Genomic DNA, 21286 nt, shown 5'->3' on the forward strand with positions numbered 1-21286 from the left:
TACCTTCATGGCAAATTTGAGCACGCTATGCAAATTAATATTGACTTTATTCTTGTAAGGTTGCTCCTGAGTCCAAAATGCAGCAGCGAAATAAACAGTTACCATATTTTGATGATGATGAAGAAATTGGAGAACCTCATACAGTATTTATTGGTCCTATAGAAAAGTAAGATATTTATCTTTGCCCTGTACCAATTTTCTGAGGGTTTTTTTGGCATTTCATATTTATTATTGAATGTATTTTTATTTTCAGGTTGATAGTTTATCCACCTCCTCCAGCTAAAGGTGGTATATCTGTGACCAATGAAGACCTCCATTGCCTAAATGAAGGAGAATTTTTAAATGATGTTATTATTGATTTTTATTTAAAGTAAGTTTTATTTCAAATCAGTTTTTAGTTACCTTTTACTGTGAAACTTGGAAAGTTCTGACATAAAAAATTCATAGGTCAGTTGATAACACTTGGTCTCCAACTATGCATAGTACTAATTTTAAAAGTTGTTTTGTATTTTTGCAAGAAATTTTGGTTCCTCTCCTATCCTGCTTGACAGTGATGTTGTTCTCACTTGGAAAAAAGGTTCTTTAAAATTTCTTAGCATCTGAAGAGGAATTTTAAAGGCAAGGAAAAAAAAAAGGCATTTTTCAAGTTCAGTTGTTTTTTCCAGAGTATTTGTGTTCCCTGGAATTTAATTTGGTTTGATTAACATAATACATAAATTAATTTTTTGGTGTCACTGACACTGTAGATGTTAGGAACGTATTAAATTGTTACATGCTGCTGTGTTTATGCTACACATAAGGTGCATGTGTATAATTTTCAGCCTATTAAAATATTTTAGAGATGAAAAGAAAATTAGTGCATCACTCCAGGAGTGTTTGGAGATTTAGTGGCTCAGTTGCAAAATACAGGGCTTTCCTAGGTAGGTCGTAACAAACTCATTGAAAATTTGTTTTTCTGTCATGATATAAAAATAAATACAACAGCAGCAGAACAACTTGTTGATTGAGCAGAGTACTTAATACCTTGAAATATTGACACAGAAATTCCATTAATGAGTATATGTTGTTAGTTAGCTCTAATATTCTTATAGCTATTTTGTGAAAGGCTGCAACGATTTGCTGGGGAGGTAGCACTGTTGGCAGTCCTTTTTATTCTGGTGATGAATACTTTGAGTTAACGCCTCCATTAATTTTTTCTTCTTTTCTTTTTTTTTTTTTTTTAACTAATTAGGTATTTGGTACTTGAAAAACTGAAAAAAGAAGACGCTGATAGAATACACGTGTTCAGTTCATTCTTTTATAAACGCCTTAATCAAAGAGAAAGAAGAAATATTCATGAAACTTCAAACCTTTCGTAAGTCTGTAGATAAGTCAGTTTTATTAAGAGCTAAGTACAGTTACGGCTATATGAACAGATGCTTTACAGAGGCAAAATCCTTACAGGCAATATTACAATACCAGCAGAATTCTAGGAAGCATGCAGACTTATAACAAATATAGAATATGCCTTGAAAAATCTTAGGAAACTCTTAAGGTGAAAATATCTTGAAAAGTAGTCTTTCAATTAAAACAAGCCACCCTACAAATCACATGTTGGTTTCTACTTGCAGAATACAACAAAAACGACACGGGAGAGTAAAAACATGGACACGGCATGTTGACATTTTTGATAAAGATTTCATTTTTGTTCCCCTTAATGAAGCGTAAGTAAACATACCTTTTTATTACATTTACATGGTAAAGGCTTAAAATTCATAATTCTAAAATTGAAAGTTATATTACAGTGTGAATTGAAGTTTAAGAGAATAAACATCTTTTTCCAGGTGATAAAATAGTAATGTAAGATCTTTAAGTGCACTGTTGTTGTATAAGTATTGGACAATATAAAGACTGAGCAAAAATGAACTTTGAGCACTTTTTCTAGGTTTTACCTGGGTTTTGGAGTTCCTTCTTCTAAGCTATTGATAACTTTTGGATTTACCTCTCTTAGTCCTGACTTTTTCTTCTAATGAGATCTCTTTGGTATAGATGAGATCATCCTTTAGTTACAATAAACCTGTATCAGAAGAAAATGGAATTGAAGGTGCCCTGTATTGGGAGCTTTATTCTTTTTCTTTATATCCTTTTGTCCTGATATTTTTTTGGGGTCGGGAAGCAGACTGTTAGCATTCTAATGGTTGTTAAAGACTTTTAGTGATGCTTGCTTTCCTTAAGATCAGAGCAAGTTGTCACAAACACAGTTCTACATTTCACAAAAAGACTCTAAGCAGTCCTTAACCCAAAATATTTAGGAAAGTTGAACTACTGCATTTCAAAAATATACTATAAAAACATAAATGAAGGACGGAGAGACAGGAGAATTGTAACTGACTTACCATATGCATACCTAACTGATCTTTTGAAAATTCAAAGAGTAGGGTGGTTTTTTAATTAAAAGCTCTTCAAATAAATTTATCCCGATACCATGCCATTGTGCAGTGGGAGGAGAATTTCTGAATCTTCTCTTTTCCCACCTCCTCCCCAGCTGAATTCTGAGGCTAGCTGTAGACAGGCAGTTATGAGGTAACTGACCATATATCTGTCTTTGTTATAAAGTCCTAAGTAAATCCCTGAGAAAGCTGCTCATAAGCACTGATGTCAGAATTTGAGATGCTACGACCTGTATACAGCCATGGGAAGATAGTCAGTCCTTATGTGATGAAAATGAATCGTGTGTAAGATATTCTTTCTGTCCACTGCAGACTTCATCCTTGCCATGGTTCTCTCCTAAAGCTTTAAATACCAGAACTTTGAAGTGTCTGTCACTCAAATTTTAGTTGCCTTAGAGCTTGTTAATATAGTTTTCTTCCCACCATCCTCTTGTGTCATTCACACATCCACATTGGTTATGCATAAGATAAATGAGACTGATCATGCTGCAAATACCAGACAGTGTGACTTAGAAGTCATCTGAAAATGAAAAGAAATAGTTCTGTGGTTTTACAAGATTCAGTTATATTGCTAGTAACTTTACCACATAGTGGTTTTTCACTTTCTTTTTTCATTTACTGTTAAGCAACTAAAGCAATGTCTACCTTAGGAAGTAGTGCAGCTCAGTAGAAGTGAATTTGCAGAACAGAACAGGTTGTACTGAAGGCATAATGTTCACGCCATGTATGGATTGGGGATTTTGCTTTGGACTAGCTTGGTCTCATGGACTCGTCCAGTAGTCATTACAGCATGAAAAGTGTACTCTTGGTGTGCATCTTTCATCTGGAAATGATCCTGTTCACACTTTTTCGAACTGTCCTTCACTGTGCACTGAAACCTGGTAAGTGGTGATAGTAGGACGTGCGTTTGCAAAAGTAGTTTCTTGGTATGAACAGTAAGAACATTGCAAACCAAGTATCCAGGGAGATGAGGAATTGGCGGTTTGGCGCGGGGGAGCGAGTTTGTTTTTTATTGTTGTTTTTGACCTGCTTTCTGGCAAAGAAAGCATAAATCAGGTCTTCCATATTTCTTTTTAATTTATTGTTATTAGCTGCTAGTATTTTTCTTGGATGCACCTTGTTATTCTGTCTCCTCTCAAACATGTCACTTTCCCCATCCCCCAAACTGTAGCATTCAGTTTTGAGGAACAAAAAGCTGAACTTTCTGGGGGGAGATGCTAACATATTTAGGAAAGAACCAGTGACTTGACAATGAAATACTCCCATTATGATGAGTAATTGGTATCGCAGGACAGAGAGGAGACTGGGGAGCTACCTGGGGAAGAACACAAAAACTGGCAAGTATGAAGGCTTCTAGGCCTCTTTCTTCCTTATATTGCCATGACACCGAAGAATAGTAGGTTTTACCAGGTCACTTTTTGACTGCTCTTTTCCATATATTCTTGCATTTCAAAGTGGGTCAAGAGCAGACAACTGGAGTCATCTTAACTTACTTTTTCAGTCAAAAAGGGTTTTGAGGTTTTGCTGGTTACTTTATTTCAAGTATCTCTCTTACTTCAATATATAGCTCTTGGCTTTATGTTGAATTGACATATAAATCCTGTTTTATTTTCATTAACTTCAGTACCACTTCAGGTGCTTCTTAGCTTCTCTGATACTGAACCAGGACTGCTGACAAAAAGGGCAATAGGTATCAGTGCCGATTTTTGGTTTTTAATGGCAAAATACTAACCTAAAGGATTTCTGATCTGGTTAGCAAATACAGTATAGATCCTGTTTGTGTAAGTTACAGCTTCAGGTAACATTCTGTAGCTGTGTATATAATGTGTTATGAAATATACAGCCCCTGGACTTTGTTAATAGGACTGGTTTGTTGTTTTTTTTAAATCGGGGCATTGCCTCATAACCTCAAGGGATGAGTGAAAACACTAGGAGTACAAGGAATCAGTGGTAAGGAGAGACAGCCAGTTAATGCCTGTGGCGTAGAGAGCAAAGTACATGCCATTCTATGTGGTTTTTGGAGAACCTGGTTTTCAGAATGTTTTCAACATGTCTTTGCCTGGACATCTGTATGTGCAACCTAATATAGTGTAGTAGGCTTTCATCACCCACTTCTCTTCCATCACTTTATTGCTTGTCTTCATAGATTATGATCGTAGAACTCACATAGAGCCTTGACTTGTCTAGACTCTCCCCGTGTTTGCAGCTTGATGCATTACAGTGCTGCAGGTATTTTTCAGGAATTTGCCACCTGGTTTGATGCTGGCAACAAGTCCTTGTAAACAGAACTTTCTCTATGTGACACAATAGTGGATCAAAGGTATGGAAGAGTTTCTTTGGTTACAGTGAAAGATCTGCATCCATTACTATTTATAAAAGGTCTCAAACCTTAATCTGTGGCAAAACTAGTCTGGTTGAGAACCAATCTCAGAGTTTCTTTTGCTTCTTTGTGTCTTGAATTAAGTACTATGTGAACCAACTTATTCTAGGATTTGAGAAAACTTGAGAGCTTCTCTTGTGTTACAAGAATGCTGCTAATGGTTGCTCCTGATAATGCTTCTCCTATGCTGCCTAGAATGATGCTTTCTTTTCTTTTAGGACAAAGGTGTTTTTTCTGGCAGCTGGTTTAAGAGTACATTCTAGAAGTGATTGCTCTGGAGTTGCTGAACTTCAGTATCTACTTCCAGAAAGTCTTTCCAGACTCTCCCATAACCACTAACTTAGGGAATCTGGGCTCATCATCTAAAAAGTTGTCAAACTGCAGTAACTGGAGGTGGGCAGGATGAATCTAGGGGAGAATTAACTTCAGAACAATATGGCTGATTTAACCATGACTGCATCAGTGTCCTTTGGCAGTCCAGTCCTTTTTGTTCAAGTCTCCAATGGAAATAGGTTGTTCTTTTAAAAGTAACAGGCTGTCTTCTTTTTAGACCCAGGTTAATTTGCTAGTCTATTTACATAATTGGTACATAAAGCCTATATTAATAGAGCACACACAAATTCCGGGGTTTGGCAATACTTGATGTATTTGTTTACTACTTGTGGTGAATTGTTCAAGATAAAACGCCTCCATACTTCACATGCTGCTTTCAAAGGCCACTTACCGTAACTGCCACTGAATTTCAATGGAGTTTAGGCTTCATAATCATCTAATTATTTTTTTAGTATGTCGGTTAGACATGCATTTTTAGCTACTGCTGTTTATTTTTTCTAAAACCTATCGAAATGTGGCTTCATTTGCATAATACAAAGCTAGGTTCTGTTTTGTTATTTGCTGTAGGGAATCGGAGAACCTTCAGAAAAATTCTAAATCAGGTCAGTCAATATCTTCTTGCAATGCCTCAATCCCTGAATTTGCTGTTGCTCCATTTCTGATTGAGTGGCAAGCCAGTGAAGTCCGAAGAGGCAAGGAGATAAGGAGGAATCTGGGGCAAAACTTACATCCTATCTTATTTTATGTTGGAGGATATAACTATTTTTGATCCTGAAAGGGTTAGAATGCCAGTTCTGTGAAGGGTGAGGAGGACAACAGAGTCATGGTGATGGCATTAAAAACACTATTTTCTCCCCTGTTTTAATTCAGTGTTGACAAGATTTCTTTAAAAATGTGACACGTCATATACAATTGGAAGATCTCATAGGTGGAAGAATATGGGCAATTCAGCTATACCATTAGATCTGATTACTTGTGTTGCTAGTGCTGAACTACTAGAAAACTCTATACAGCCTTAAAGCAAGAACTCTACAATCCCTAATTTGTGCAGTGATAAAGAAAATGTTAAAAAAGAAATAAGCTTTAATTCAAAGAAGGAAAAGAATGTATAAAGTACGAGCAAACTTTTAGACAGCACCTGTTTTTCACTAATAGCATCAAATTAATGAATTTGTCAGTGACTACTTGCATGGAGTGATCTTACCTTTAAAGAAGACTGTGAAGGCTTGAGTAAAACCTGCTCAGCTCAGAAGAGTGGACAGCTATTACAATATATCTTTGATAACTATAGGGGACAGGATTTGGTTTTTGTGTGTGCGCACGTACACTCAGTGTTTTGTTTGGTTTTTACCAACTTCATGTTTAAATGTGAGCATTAATGTAATTGCGAGTTTTTAATGTATTTTTTTTCCTTTGCAGTGCCCACTGGTTTTTGGCTGTCATCTGTTTTCCTGGTTTAGAAAAACCCAAATATGAACCAAATCCCCACTATCATGAAAATGCTACAACACAGATAAAATCCTCCTCGTCAGATGGAGAGAGCAACACACCATCTCCTTTGCCAAATGAGTCAGATGCACAAAACTCGCCTTCCAAGTCCACAGCAAAGAAGACATTGACCAAAAAGTATAATACAGCTTTAATTGATCCAAACACTGAAACAGAGGACAGTGAGTCTTCATGTTGTAGAAGAAGTCCTTGTAGGGGAAAAAGTGCTTTCAAAAAACTAAATCAAATAGACAGTGATGTGGAAGAACCTAACACTGTGGAATCAGCATGCCATAAACTAGACCATAGGACTCCAGACGAAAATGGTATACAGGGTGAATTCACAACTGCTAACCAATCTATGGGTATGTAATTGTAAAAATATGCACATTTTAATGAAAAATCTGGAGACCTCATATCTGTTACTATTGCACTTGTGTAAACTTCATACTTTGAAAGTTTAGTATGTGGCTGAAGTCTGAGTACTTGCAATACAAGTAATCTATAGCCATTGTGTATAAAATGTTTTTTGTGGCTGTTGACAGAACTCTCATGGCAAAGGGCTGGAGATAAAACAGTGTCTTCCTAAATCAGATTAATTTTTCAGTTGTGTGACCTTTTTTTCACACAAAATCATTCTGTAGATATCACTTTGCATCACTTTAAGACTGTAATTTTTAAGGAAAGGATAGTATTTGACCATGGATCCTCATAATGTATGTGCATGGGGGAACTGAATTAAGATTGTGTTAGTAACCTGAATTGCAGTGTCTTCTAGCATTTAAGGTTTTGCTTCAACACCATTAAGTTCTTTGATGTCCTGATAGAAGGTATGTAAAAAAGATGAAAATAATTTTTTAAAAAAAATCTGTCACATGACTTCGTGTTGCATTTAGAGAGGCTTCCTCCATGCATCGCTGCTGTGGAAGCTGATTTCAGTGGTCTGGAACAGCATTTGTACCAAAGTGAACAAAGGAGCTGATATACTTTTAAAGGCAGATGAAGGAATTGGGAAAAGATCGTTTTCTCTGCAAGTTGTAAGGTTTGGATCCCTTTGAGGCATAGAATACAAAACATGTAGTCACACAGAAGTTTTTACTTTAGTCACCGATAGTATTCCTATTGACTCAATTTACACAGTAAGTAATTGCATAGCTTACAGTACAAGATCTGGAAAGATTATCAAGCATATGCTCGATAACCTGCATACTGCAGGCTATTACAACTTTAGTATCTTTGTGGGTATAAACACTCTCCTACTTTCTAATCTAAATTTATTCATTTGTGATAACATTGTCACTTCTCCTGGAAGGTCTTAGTGCAGGGTTGGGGGTGTGTGAAGATCTGCTCTTGTTTGAATTTATTTTTTCATTTTCTGTGTGATCATTACTGTTTATGATATTGCTGCTGTGTGGTATGGTCTCCCATGTCATGGATGCTGCTACTGTTACTTGTCTGTAATTAGTTGGAACATGCTTTTTGATATTTTTGCTAGGATTACATTTCTCTTTTTTATGGCTGCGCTGTATTGGTGGCTGATGGTCATTCTGTTGCTGGCTAAAACACTCAGACTCTCTTGCTCAGCTATTGCAGATGATGCACCCTTTCATTAATGCATTCTTACGGGTCACAGTCCTGGTTTAAGTATGAGATTGAATTTGAGATTGACACTAAGCACAGGTTTAGGCAGCTAAATTAGATGTGCTGTATATCTAAACTTCCATTTCAACTAGGTGGAAGATGGGGATGTAGGCCTTGGGTTTTCTGCCCAGGTTTCAGCTGTTGGTCCAGAAGGGTGTGGTTCTTGACTCTGCCAAATCCATACGCATGTCCTGGATATCCTAGGATATCTCAAAAGGCAGCAGGTGCCTCTTTGATAGTACAGTCAATGAAACCAAGAGATCTCCTCTTCTCACACTAAAGCAGACGTAGAGTAGCCATTCAGGTGAGTAGCTCCCTGCTCTGATTATGGTCTCCACTTGACATTGTGGGACCCTAGATGCCTACTATACATAGGAGCCTACACTTAGATGTCTTGATCATATAATCATAGAACCACAGAATGGTTTGGGTTGGAAGGGACCTTCAAGATCACCTAGTTCCAATCCCCTGCCATGGGCAGGGACACCTTCCAGTGGACCAGGTTGCTCAAGGCCCCATCCAGCCTGGCCTTGAACACTGCCAGGGATGGGATAATTGATTTGATTGATCTCAAACTAAATCCTGGTGTTGGACTTGTAAATCAGTAGGAGTTGATACTTAAATAATTTTGAAGAAATAATCTGAAATATATATTTATTTTTGTTTATTACTTAGCTAATCCCCTTTTTATTGCTCAGTTCTTGTATGAGATCTGATTCTTCTCGATACCAATTTTTATTTTTTAGGAATCTGTCAGCAATAAGTCACATTAGTATATGGCCTACTTCTTCTGCTAAGGTCTTTTCAAAGATACTGACTAAGACTAATTCCCAAGTTTGTCCCTGTGGAACACCACTGGTAACCTCCTTCCAAAGTGTTAACTTCAACTTCTCTGTTGAAGTATTCTCAAATGCAGGTCTTCTCTGCTTTTTCCATTAGCTAGTTCATTGCCCTATTTACTGTTTTTATAGAAATCCTAGTTTTCTTTAAGTAATATGTCCTCCAGTGATGCCATAACCAACACTTCTATTTTTGTGATTGTTTAGATATATTGTATAGCCTTCTAGGAGAAGTTTGCTTATGAAGATTTCAGGTTTTGCTGGCATGAATTATTCATTTTTCACTTGCTCCCATATAGTGTGTTAGTTTTCCCCTCAAAATCTGTTCTGAAGTGTTGCATGGTAGTATAGGAAGACTAGTGAGCCTGTAGCTCTCTATACCTGCTTCTTTCAGAGGTATAGCTATAATGTTCCTTATTCTTTATTTCTTCAGATGCTGTTTGTCAAGTGACTAAATATGTAGAGGGGCTAGGGAGTGAATTTATAGATACTCTTTCTATGTAGCAAACAGTGAAGTTTCACAAACATTTCTAAGCTGCTGCTCCCAGGAGAGCTGATCATGCATTCTACCCTCCCTAACAGAGTGCTCCCAAACTGCCTTTTCCCTTTTACCAGCACCAGTCTTCATATAACTGCACAGCAAATCTGATCAAGGAACTGATTCAGGTTAAAAAATATTAAGCTTGTGGCTGACTTTCTCAGTCTGGTCCACTATGTTTGGATGTATTTGGTGTCGTGGAAGGAACCAGCTAGGGACGGGAATAAGCGGTTATATTATGGACCAAATGAGACTGCCCCTTTTGGTAGCAGTACCAATTTATACTGTTGTAAAGGCTTCATGGAACTACAGGGTAATTTCATGGTAGGTTTTAGTCTAGGTCTCTAGAATTTTTTTAGGTATTTTACAGAATAAGGAACAGTTTCTGCTGTGTTACTTAGAAGAAACTTTTCACTTTTGTTTGTATGCATGAATAAAATATGTCAGCTGTATCACAGTTATTGTGAGCAATCCTGAGCAAATCTGAGGCATTTAAAATTAGTTTGGTCTTCAAAGATGACATAGTATTTGATGTTTAAATATACTACTATCTGTGATTGATACAGATGGATTGCACAAAATCAGGCTAAACTATAGTGAAGACTCAGCTGATGGCAGTAAACTAAATGAAGATGAGCTTATAGATTTTTCTGAAGACCAAGATAACCAGGTAAAGAATTAAGCAATTTTATTTGGGAAATATAAACTGTTGTGTTATACTTTGAATGGGTCGCTTCAAAGCTGTATACACATCATAAATGTGCATTGTCTAAAGCTAGTTATCTTTACAAGTGTCAAATCCAAAGCACTGGTTACCTACAAAAATTTGCAGATCACCCGACTGGAGAGGATTGTACATTTGTTCATTAAAATGTGTAATAGGAAACTGCCGTACTGATCCTGCATTTCATTTTCCGAGTCTTTTGCATAGTGACAATATTACACAAAGATTTTAGTGGAAACTCTGAAAGTCAGCACATTTCTATTTTTCATCTCCCCTACGCCAATTGTTTATCTACCAGACCCAAGAACAAGTGACTCTTCTTTCAGCTGCATTTCCTGGACATAAACAGAGGCATTTATAAGGAGGTGCTACTCCTAATCAAATTTGAACAACATGGATTTATAATCAAGTTGTGTTCTTGTTCAAATTGGAAGACGTTGAGATTTTAGAGCTGTGGAAAGACTGATCGTTAAAATGTCCTTTACTGATTCACAGCTGGATACAAGGGCATTGTTCCGTAGCCCTGTTGCTTCTACACTGTAAGTTCAGTGTGAGCAAGCTAGGAGTTACACGTTTACTCTTCCTAATGGGCCTTTATGTTCATGTTTCAGGTGTGTGACTCCAAGTTGTCTGAAATAAAGAATCGGAGGCTATCAAATACACAGTCTAGGAATTACCTATTTTTCAGCTTTGAGTCCAGAACAAACAATCATTTTCTAAAGTCTACAGCTATTTGTAATGGCTTTCAAATAGTACGTATATGTGTGCAGAAATATAAAAGCTCCAGTTTATGTTGAAACCCAACTATGCTTTTCATACAGATGCAACCCATCTCTCCTGTCATGCCACTTGCCCAAACATTCTGTGATTCTCACCTGATGGAAGTGCCTTTCTATTTTGTAGCAGTTAGAGTTCCCTGAAGATGGAGAATGAGTAGTAGAGTGTTTCCAATCGGAAGTACGTGGCACGAAGGCAGGGAAGAAAGCAGATGGCCAGCTGTGTTCCCTGAGAGGAGGCAAAGACGCCGAGTTCCCTCATTGTAGTGTAGCTTAGAACTGAACTCAGGCTGAAGCTGTCAGTGGTATCTTCTAGAATGCACAAAGCAAGTATAGAAATGGTAGACCATGACAGGCTGAGTGCACCTTCGCATCTGCCAAAAATGGAGTTGAGGCTGCGACAGAAACAAGTGTATTAAGAACTAGGCAGTAGTTTCTAATACGATAACATCTTCATGGCATACCGGGAGGATTTCAGTCATAGGATCCTGTGTGTTAGTGTACATGATTCTCACCAAAAATTTCACAAATCATGCTGATATGGAGGGTTCTCATTTTTGGAAAGCATCTCTTTCCCTATAATGGGAATGGTCTGTGGTAGTTAAGTGAACTCTGTAGAAGGGTAAGAAACCTTGGATCATTGCGTTACTTTTAGATACAAGAACTTAGTGGTTTTATTCATAAAGCTTCCGTATCTTTTATAGCAATCAATATTGAAATCAAAAGGTCAAAGGGTATTCCCAGGTTTGTGGCATGACTGTTTTTGCAACCCGTGATCTATAGTATCATGGTGGTTTAATTTCCCTTGCCCTAAGAAACAAGTTGGTGCATTCCAGAGCAAAGACCAAATTTTATTTCTGAATTTGTGCAGATTTTGTCTCATTTCATCTAGGAGATAACATACATGAAACCGCCAAGCAAGTTTCTAGTAATCATTAGCAAGGGAAGGCATTGATAATTTGGATTATAACCAAATAATGGAGATGCAACTCTTTTAAGCCAGCAGTGCTTTGAAAATGTCAGTTGCAGCTTTTTTTCTAGTTTCAGCAGTCGTTAACTCCGTGTCATTCCAGCACGGATTTGGAGAAGCCGTGTGACTAAAAGTTGGTAATGCAAACTTTACAAACAAGGAATGGTTTCAGATTAAAGCTACCACTTCTTTATTAAACTTATGTTATTGGTCTTGAATAAAGATGGTAAGTATAGCAGTAATTTCTTCTGCATTTGTTTGAAAATCAATATTAGCTTTTAAACACCTGTAAACATGTTGCTTCTGTAGGAAGACAGTAGTGATGATGGTGGCCTTGCAGATGATAACTGTAATTCAGAAATGGGACAATGGCACCTGAAACCTACCATCTGTAAACAGTAAGTATTAAAACAGTTAAAATGGAAATTTCATAAAAGTTTATGAAATTTAAGACAGTAATTATGGGAAATGGTCATATAGCAGTCTTCAAACACTTTAATCAGCATGTTGTTAGTATTTGAGAGAGAATTTTATACTTTGTAGTATCATCATCTTCAGTGAGCAGAAAATTTAATGAATGAAACTACGAGTGAGATAATAGCTTTCTGGGTTTCTGTTAAGCCTGTGTGCTGCTTCAGGCAATTGAAGATTGTTTCTTCAAATAAGGCTGTTCTTCGATATCTTGCACTTAGATTCCTACAAAAAAAAAGGTGCAGAGGCATGTTTAAAAGTATCCTTCCGTATTTAAAAAAAAAAAAAAAAAAGCCTTTAAATGAAAATAACTAACTAAAATTAGTACTAAAGAAAACCTTTGTCACCACTCAAATTAGTACAGGAAAATGGGAATAATTTTAACTGCCTCCATTAGCTAAATGTGTTCTATCTGTCTCTCTTTATTGTCTCTTTTTTGTTCTTAGTATTATTCTTTTTTTTCTCTGTCTGTTCTTAACATTATTCTTTTTTCTCTAATAAGAATGTTCCACAATACTAAGTTCAGTTGCTCTTTTTTTTTTTTTTTTTAACTTTTTTCCTGGTTTGGATTTTCAAACTCTTAAACTTTATTTTTTTATGTTTGAAACCCAGAAATTATTTATTAATAATCGACTGCAGTTGCTTGCATTTTGGTGTGACAGAAATGCATGATTCCAAGTCTAGAAATATTGTTACTTAGTATTGCTGTCTTCACAATTTCATCTGTATTTTTTCACAATTTCTTTATGCTTTTTTTTATTTCTGTCTTTGTGAATATAATGGTTACTATAGAAAGGTAAAGGCTTTCACAGTACGTTCTTACGGTGTGTGATAAAATTATGTATTTATACATGATATGGAATGTGTTCTTAATACTTTTTCATGAAGGGGTAAAAATCCATCTGTGTTGTTTTAAGCATATTTATGAGCTTCTGATTATAGTTTGGCTAAACTTGTCCCATTCTTGATGATGGATTATCTGTACATAATACTTTCCACTAGACTTTTTTTTTTTGATCCAAACATGAAATTTTGTAAGATCTTTGACACTTAAGTATCAAAAGTCATTAAGGGCACTTAAATATTTTACTATTAGCATATTTTTAAATTACTTCTATATGAAAAAGATAATTACCTTGAAAAGGCTTTCACTTCCCCCCACCCCCTGCCAAGTACTGGATTGTGCATTTTTAAAGAGCATTGCCTATATAAATAGTAACTTTCTTTTATCAGAAATTAAACCAAGTACAAGTAAAAGCAAACATTATTCAAGTGACAATATGCTTATGCCTAAAAAATTGCATACATGTAAAATAATTTATAAATTGAAACAAACCTATACATAAATGCATGCAGATATTTTGTCTGACTTTACTAGTTTGCAGTTTCTATAAAGGATGCCTTGTCTGAATGCATGTGTGTTATTGATAGAAAACAGAAGGCAGAGCTTTGTGAAAAGTAATTTGCTCTTATTCCTTAAAATATATCTTGCATCTATTGCTGAGATTCTGAATTCTGGTATGAGTTAGCTGTGATGTGTAAATCTAGCTGTTGTCTATAAGGCGGCTGATGCGATTGTTATGTTTGTAGCTACTGCAAAGGTAATATCCTCTCGATCGAGTGATAGGATGTAAGCATCTGTAGCGTGCGAGAGAGCGTTCAGGCAGACTTGGTTCTCTAGAAAATGTTTGTTGATGGATATGTTATTGAGCGTTCAGGCAGACTTGGTTCTCTAGAAAATGTTTGTTTATGGATATGTTATTTTTCTAAAGTCTATCAAATTGAGTACATGTGTGTTTTCTGGGTAACTGTCAGGTAGATTTCATATTCATTGGTTGGGATCACTTCTTGGACATGCATACCAAGGGTCGTCTTAGGTGCTGGGGACTGTCCTATCTCTTCTCCAGCTGCTACTCCAGAAGGTTGTTTATGGGTTCTGCGCCTTACTTTCTAGTCTCTTGCCAGTGTCACAGATGCTTGGGCATCTAAAAGAGCACTAGACGCCTGAGGGGTTTTAGGCAACTAGATTTTGCCTGTAGCAAATGCTTTCAGTCTGACAGTACTGTATTTTCTAAGTGTATTCTGAAGTTCTCTGCACTTGGTGTGTAGTTAAATCTAAAGATAACTTTTCATTTAGCTATCCAGTTAGGGGATTACGGCAGGACTGGCAAAACTTTGTAGTATTGATCTAGTTTTGTTCAAGGTCACCCTACAAATTATTTTGTAGCTAGCTAGCTTTGTAACATTGTGTTTTCCAAACTGCTGTAAAGTATTGTGTACTTAAAAATTGTGTTCTCTCTTAGGCCCTGCATTTTGCTTATGGACTCACTGAGAGGCCCTTCCCGGTCAAATGTTGTGAAGACGCTGAGGGAGTAAGTTTCCTATCTGGTTTTTTTGTTTGGTTTTTGGTTTGTTGTTTTTTTCCAAAATCCTGCAAGAAAACAGAAGTTTGAATTTGCATGGTCTTTTATCATAGATACTTAGAGGTGGAATGGGAAGTCAGGAAGGGCAACAAAAGAAGCTTTTCCAAAGATGTCATGAAAGGTTCCAACCCAAAAGTGCCACAACAGAACAACTTCAGTGATTGTGGAGTGTACATACTGCAATATGTGGAGAGCTTTTTTGAGGTATGTATGCCTGTTTGTGTACCTTTTTTTTTGGGGGGGGGGGGTGTCTCCTATAGCAATCAGATATGAGGTATTAAAATTATTACAATAATAAAAGGCTCTCTAGTGTAGCTCTTAAACCTATTTGTTAGATTATGCATTATAAATTTATACATCAACATACATAATTTTTGGAAAATAATTACCATTATTCGTTGTGCATATGTATCAGAAATTGGAAGCCATGGAATTTTCTGAGAGAATATGAAGAAAATATATTTAGAGTCATCCTTTGTGTTCTTATAGTGCATACTCTTTAAAATGATCTGGTAAGAAGCAGTGTTCAAATTTGAGTTCAAAATCTAAACTGAAGATGTGGTACAAAAAGCTTGCCCTTTTTTCCCTAAGAAATGTGACTCTGAATAAATTCATGAATACGATACAGCTAATTTTTTTTAACTTGCTTTAAAACACGCAAGTGGAATCATTACAGCTAAATGCCAAATCTTGATTCCATTGAAGAGCTTGGTTAAAATCTTGCTGACTTTAACTGTCTTGGTCTTCCAGTTACAGCTCCTTTCACAAGTAGAGGCATTAGCACCTTCAGGTCTGGGTTGGGAGGAGAAACCATGGTCAAGGGCGATGTTGTCTGCATGGGACGCTAACTGCATTTACAGTCCATAGTACTTTAGAGCAGCGTTCCTGAACTCTCCTGTAGGTAGCCTTTCCTGAGGAAGCTGGCGGTTTCTTCTCCATTCCTCCACCCTCCCCTCGTTTGGACTTTATACGGTAGCAGCAAGGCTTTAGCAGAGCGCGTTCATGCAAATCGAAGCCAAAAGCTTTTGTTTTACCAGTGAGTCCTTGAGAGCTCAGCGCCGTCCTTGAGCGCTTCCCGTTTTGTGCACGGGGGACACGAGGAGCCACCCAGTGTTAATAACCTTAGCCCCTTCCTTCTTGCAAACCGATTGCTGAACCGTGTCGGGCTGAATCCCTTGTCCTGCCCGATCTTGCGGGATGCAGCAGCTTTGCCGGGGAGCAGGGATGGCGCGTCGATGGGTCAGGTAGCGGACCGCAGGGTGTTGTCAGAAGTAGGGCTGGCGGGAAGGGAAAACCTCCACTGCCTGCGCAGCCCTGGACTGTCTGACAGCTACCGGACTAGTCATCTCAGCTGCCGGCGTACCTGGGAAATCGCACAACTGTCTCGCTGTTGTGGCGGCGGTACGGACCGAGCGGGGGGACGTGCTCGAGCTGACGTTCGGGGACCCTCCGGGCACACCCTCTCCTCCTTCGCGGACCGACGTACGGTACCTTCTTCCCGCTCCTCAGGGTTAAAATCACGATGCTCGTTTTTGAAACCCGAGGCTCACCCGACCGGCCCGCAGCTGTTGGTGGGGAGCGCACCGCTCAGCCGCCCCGGCCGGTCCCTCCCCGACCTCCTGCTGCCCCGGCCCCGGCCCCGGCCCCGGCCCCGGCCCCGGGGCCGCCTGCGGCGCCGCTCCCGCCGCTAGGGGTCGCCGCGGTGCCGCCGCGCCGAGGGCGGCCGGGCGGGCTCGGCCGGCGGATGGGCGGCAGGAGCCGGGCTCGGGGGAGACGGGGGGGCGTCGCTCCGCCGGGAGGGAACCCGCAGAGCGAGGAGGAAGCTCCGCGGCGGCAGCGGAGCACGGCCACAGCTGGCGTCTGACCCGCCGCCCCGCTTCTCTTCTCCAGACTGAGCCGCGGCAGCAGCAAAAAGCCCCGGTGAAGGGCGGCTGCGGGGGAATGTGGCATACCTTGCTGCCGCGGGGAACCGCACTGGTTGGGTTTTGATCGTCTGCTTAGTCTGGCCCAGTTCATAATTGAAACGGTGGAAAACCTACTCGGTTTTTGCCCGTGGCTTTCTGCATCTTAAGCGTCATTCTTCTGAAGTCGGCTTACTGCTGGTGTGAAGTAGCTTCGCTGGCAAAGTCAGTTCAATCTAGCGGGTTTTTATTGCCGTACTATCTAGTTGGTGTTCTGTTTGGACGTGGAGTAGGGCTGCTGGCGCAGCATAAGGCATTGTCACGTTCCCGTGTGGAAAGTGACTGGTTTCTTCCCAAGTTGCCTTGCTAGCGTTAGCTCAGTGGATGAATGCAATTTACTCTTAAATAACCCCGTTAACGATGTAAACTAGAATACACCAGGGGAGGAACTTCTCTGAGAGAAAACGCTATTCCACAAACTGTTGTTCGGTTAGGGTGAAACCGTTGTACAGTGTCACAGAAGTGGCGTAGAGAATGTCTCGTAATAATCATTCCCTTAATTCTTTAGGTGAATGACCTCTAGCTAGAAAACAGAATGTAAGTATAAAAAGGGCTGGTGATAGCCAGGGGCTTTTCACGGGCCCTGGTTTTTAGGGTGAAATGTGAAACTGACTTTCCTAGTTGGTTGTGGTATTTATAAAGGTATTTATAAGGGCAGGAGTACTTAGCAACGGATTCCTAATCAGCTCTAGACTTTGATGCGAGTCATCTTTAAAAAAATGTGCTATATCGTTACAATAATTTTCTCTCTTTTTTTTTTTAATCAGAACAATTTTGCAGTGAAACGCTTTGTCTAAAAGATGTAGCAAACTGAGTAGATTATTTGGGTGCTTTTATAACCAGAACTGTGTTCTGCACAAACGTTTCTTTGTAACATACCGAAGCTTGATTGGGTCTACCTTAATTGTACACGTACAAAACACCAAACTGTAGAAATTTTGTTCCATGCTGATGGAACGAGGTGAGGAAGAATGTACTTTTCGCCGCAACGGTTCTCTCCGGTCTTCTAGGTTGTAACTCCTTACTGTAATATTCAAATGACCTTTCTTTTCAGAATCCCATTCTGAGTTTTGAACTACCAATGAACTTAACAGACTGGTTTCCACGCCCAAGAATGAAAACCAAAAGAGAAGAAATACGAAAAATAATCCTGAAGCTGCAGGAACAGCAGAACAAGGACAAGAAGGGACAAAAGGACCCAAGTTCAATGGAAAGATCTTTGCAGGAAAAAACAGAACAACTTATCAACAGCAGCTCAGACTGAATGTTGTATCTGTTGCATGTTAGCTCCACAATCAAAACCGAGATATACATTTTTGTCTGCCCAGACTAAAGATTTGGCGTATTCTCTGCTCAAAGTTACTTGGGAATGTTTAATGCCTGTATAAATGTGTGTCATAAAATGATTTAATTCCCACAAAGATGTGTATTAAGTAAGCAAGTCTGTACATATGTTAATGAGGCCAACTTTTTCAGCATTTGTAATTACTTTTTTTCCACTTGTTAGGGAGCTTTTGTTATGTATTTCTGTTAATAGAACTTAAATAGCAACTTCTAAACATAAAGCAAATAAAGAAAATATTTATAGGATAAAATGGTTAACTTTTTCTTTTTCAGTAAAGTTGTAATGTTACAGGCTTAAGTAACACATAGGGAATGATTTGGTAGTGAGATAATTAATTCATATTTTGACACTATTTAGTTGCCCTTTACAAGATTATTCTGCTTGCGCTACAGACAATAATATGGGTAAGTGTCTCAATGTACCATGGCCTCAGAGAGGGTGATTCCCATCCTCCCAGTATCTAAGTGTAGGCAGTGTAATAGTTACTAGGACTGCTTCAGATTCGGGGTTTTAAAAGATATGCATTGCAATTAAAATTCCACCCTTGCTTTAGTGGGACGGGCTAGGGAAAGGGGGAGAATGCTCCTTGACCAGGGATGACTATTCAAACAGTATTATAAAAGTGGTTTCAATGAAGTGATCTTGAGTGATACTATTAAATCATATTTTGTGGATCCCAGTTGTTGTACAGGTGTATTTTGAGACTTTCTTCATTATAAAATTGTATTTTGGTAAGTGTACTTGGAATAGCAGATTGCCCACATTACATTTTCTATGTTACAATTCTGAATGTTACATTCATATGTGCTTTATCTAAGTAATGAACATTTAAAAAGAAAAAAGTGTATGATTACTATTTTTTGTAATATCCACGCAAAAAACCAAAATACCAGTGTTCATTGCTTGCTTGTTTGTTCTTGGCTTTAGGTAGCATCAGACTAATGTTGGGATTTGTTTGGATATTTCCAGTGTATTTTGATTTTACAGCAATCTAAAATGCCATCGTTGCTTAAGCTGCAAACATAGCCTTTTATCCCTGCTATAGAAAGGCTTTGGTATTCAAAGGAGGAAAGTAGGATATGGTTTGTGCAAGGATACGTATACGGTCTTCTACTAATATAGCTGTCTTTGATGGGAACCAGAAACTTGTCTCTTCCCCGGGAGGAATCTGTCGGGGGAAGAGAGCGACCTTCTATTCCTGCTTTCAGATAGCAGTTTCTCTCTTGGCTTTTCCACTGGGAATATCATTTGTCAGTCCCTTCTCCCAGAGAGAAGCAACGGAGAATTCACTAGCTGAACTCTGTGTCCCCCGAGATCAATTTTTATATACAAGATCAAGTCTAACCCAGTACTTCAGGTTCTCTGTGAATTTTGATTCTCACTGTCACTGAAAACACGGCTGCTGCTGACGTTACTGCCAGGGCGTTTCTGCACAGACGACTATCTCTGTGAAACCCTCCGTTTAAAAGGGGCTTCGCTCACCAAGGCAGAGTGACTGCACACAGAGCAATACAACCATGGGCTGCTAATCTTCTGCACAGATAACCTGTGGCGTTTAGGGGAGTTGTTCATTCCCTCTTCTCTTTCTTCTTGCATACACCCTGGGCCCCATGGAGAATTATGTAAGCGCCACATATATGCGTTATGTTAGAGGTGACTCCTACACTGGTCTCTTGCTGAAAGTATGCGGGGGCAGTCTTCTCGACTACAAATTAAATACCGAATGTGCACACCTCCAGGTTGTTTCCTCCATCAAATTTTTCTTGCCATTGTTGGGGAAGGATCTGTGATAAAATAGTTTTGGACTGTTTCCCTGCAGGGTCTTGTATATCTGGCTTTAGTGCAGCTGACAGACTGGATGGAATAGTAGGTTATACAAATGCAAGTACATCAGTGATGGCTTGTAGAGAAGGAAGGAAAATAATTTCTTGGAAATACAGAGAAGAGACAGCTGCAAATAGAATGTATTCCTTCCCAGTCTAGTCTTTCCCAATGGTATGTTCTAATTACATGGAAGATATCCAAATTTGATCAATATAATAGTTTTCCTTTTTCTAACGTTTGTGATGCAGGTTCAAAATTTGATGCTGTAGAACTATTTGGTTCTCTTGCTAGGAATGGCCTGGTGCTTCCTCCTTTTCCTTCCTCTTTCCTGTCCTGCCTTTTCTTCCTCCCTCCCCCTTTTTCAAAACTGTGAAGAAAGTGTTTGATTTATTATCATTTAATGTTAAAGGTCTCGAGATCTTCAGTCATATACAGCAAGCTAATATACATGTTAAATATAGGAAACTTATTTTTTTAATAAAATGTGATGTTAATAGAAAAAACCCACAGAATTAAGAATGAGTTATTTAAAACCTTACTGACTTGGTTTAAAAAGCTCACTGCCACATGCGCATGTTAGGTATTTGTTCTTAACGTAAGGGTCCACTACGCTACAGTGTTTCGCAGTCTGACAAGGAGTTTTACCAGTGAATTTTCTCAATCGGATTTATTCAGTGGAAGTTAGTGGGGTGGGGACTAGGTATATTTATTCAATAGTTATATGATAACACATACACTCTGAGGAAGGTATAAGTTGTATATTCCTTTATAAGATTTAAGATGACAAATGCTTTAGGAGTAGCATGACTGCGTTCTGCAGCGTCAGGTATCAGATGGCTACCTAATTAAATGTATCTGTTTGTATTGTTTTTCAGGTGGGGTAGAATAACAGTTAATTCTTATAAAAGTTTTAGATTACTTAGCATAAAAAATGCATGCACTTCTGGTGCACATTTGCAGGATAGCTGCAAAAGCAGAAGAGACATCTAAGTAGTCCCTTGTGACATTCCTGTTTTTCTTGGTTAAGAAACTGAGCACACTCTTTAAAGACCAGAGACGCCAAACAGAAGAACCATGTTGACTTTTGAGGTTGCACCGTGTGCTCCTCTGGGAAGAATCTAACTTCCAAAACATTCAGTAAGAA

General features: G+C 38.6%; 1 protein-coding gene across 2 annotated transcripts in view; it reads left to right on the forward strand.

Annotated features, from left to right (window-relative positions):
• The window catches only part of SENP6 (SUMO specific peptidase 6), an 83894-nt gene extending 63275 nt beyond the window's left edge, over positions 1-20619 (forward strand). For both annotated transcript variants that reach the window (XM_049817895.1, XM_049817896.1), the window contains 10 exons: positions 60-166; positions 254-370; positions 1232-1354; positions 1611-1703; positions 6562-6995; positions 10215-10318; positions 12428-12516; positions 14893-14961; positions 15066-15216; positions 18028-20619. In XM_049817895.1, coding sequence (XP_049673852.1) covers positions 60-166; positions 254-370; positions 1232-1354; positions 1611-1703; positions 6562-6995; positions 10215-10318; positions 12428-12516; positions 14893-14961; positions 15066-15216; positions 18028-18237 — 1497 coding nt within the window. In that variant the 3' untranslated portion in view covers positions 18238-20619. The remainder of the gene's footprint in view (positions 1-59; positions 167-253; positions 371-1231; positions 1355-1610; positions 1704-6561; positions 6996-10214; positions 10319-12427; positions 12517-14892; positions 14962-15065; positions 15217-18027) is intronic.
• Positions 20620-21286: the final 667 nt, after the last annotated feature.

This window comes from Accipiter gentilis, chromosome 15 (genome assembly GCF_929443795.1).
Source record: "Accipiter gentilis chromosome 15, bAccGen1.1, whole genome shotgun sequence".
Taxonomy (NCBI): domain Eukaryota; kingdom Metazoa; phylum Chordata; class Aves; order Accipitriformes; family Accipitridae; genus Astur; species Astur gentilis.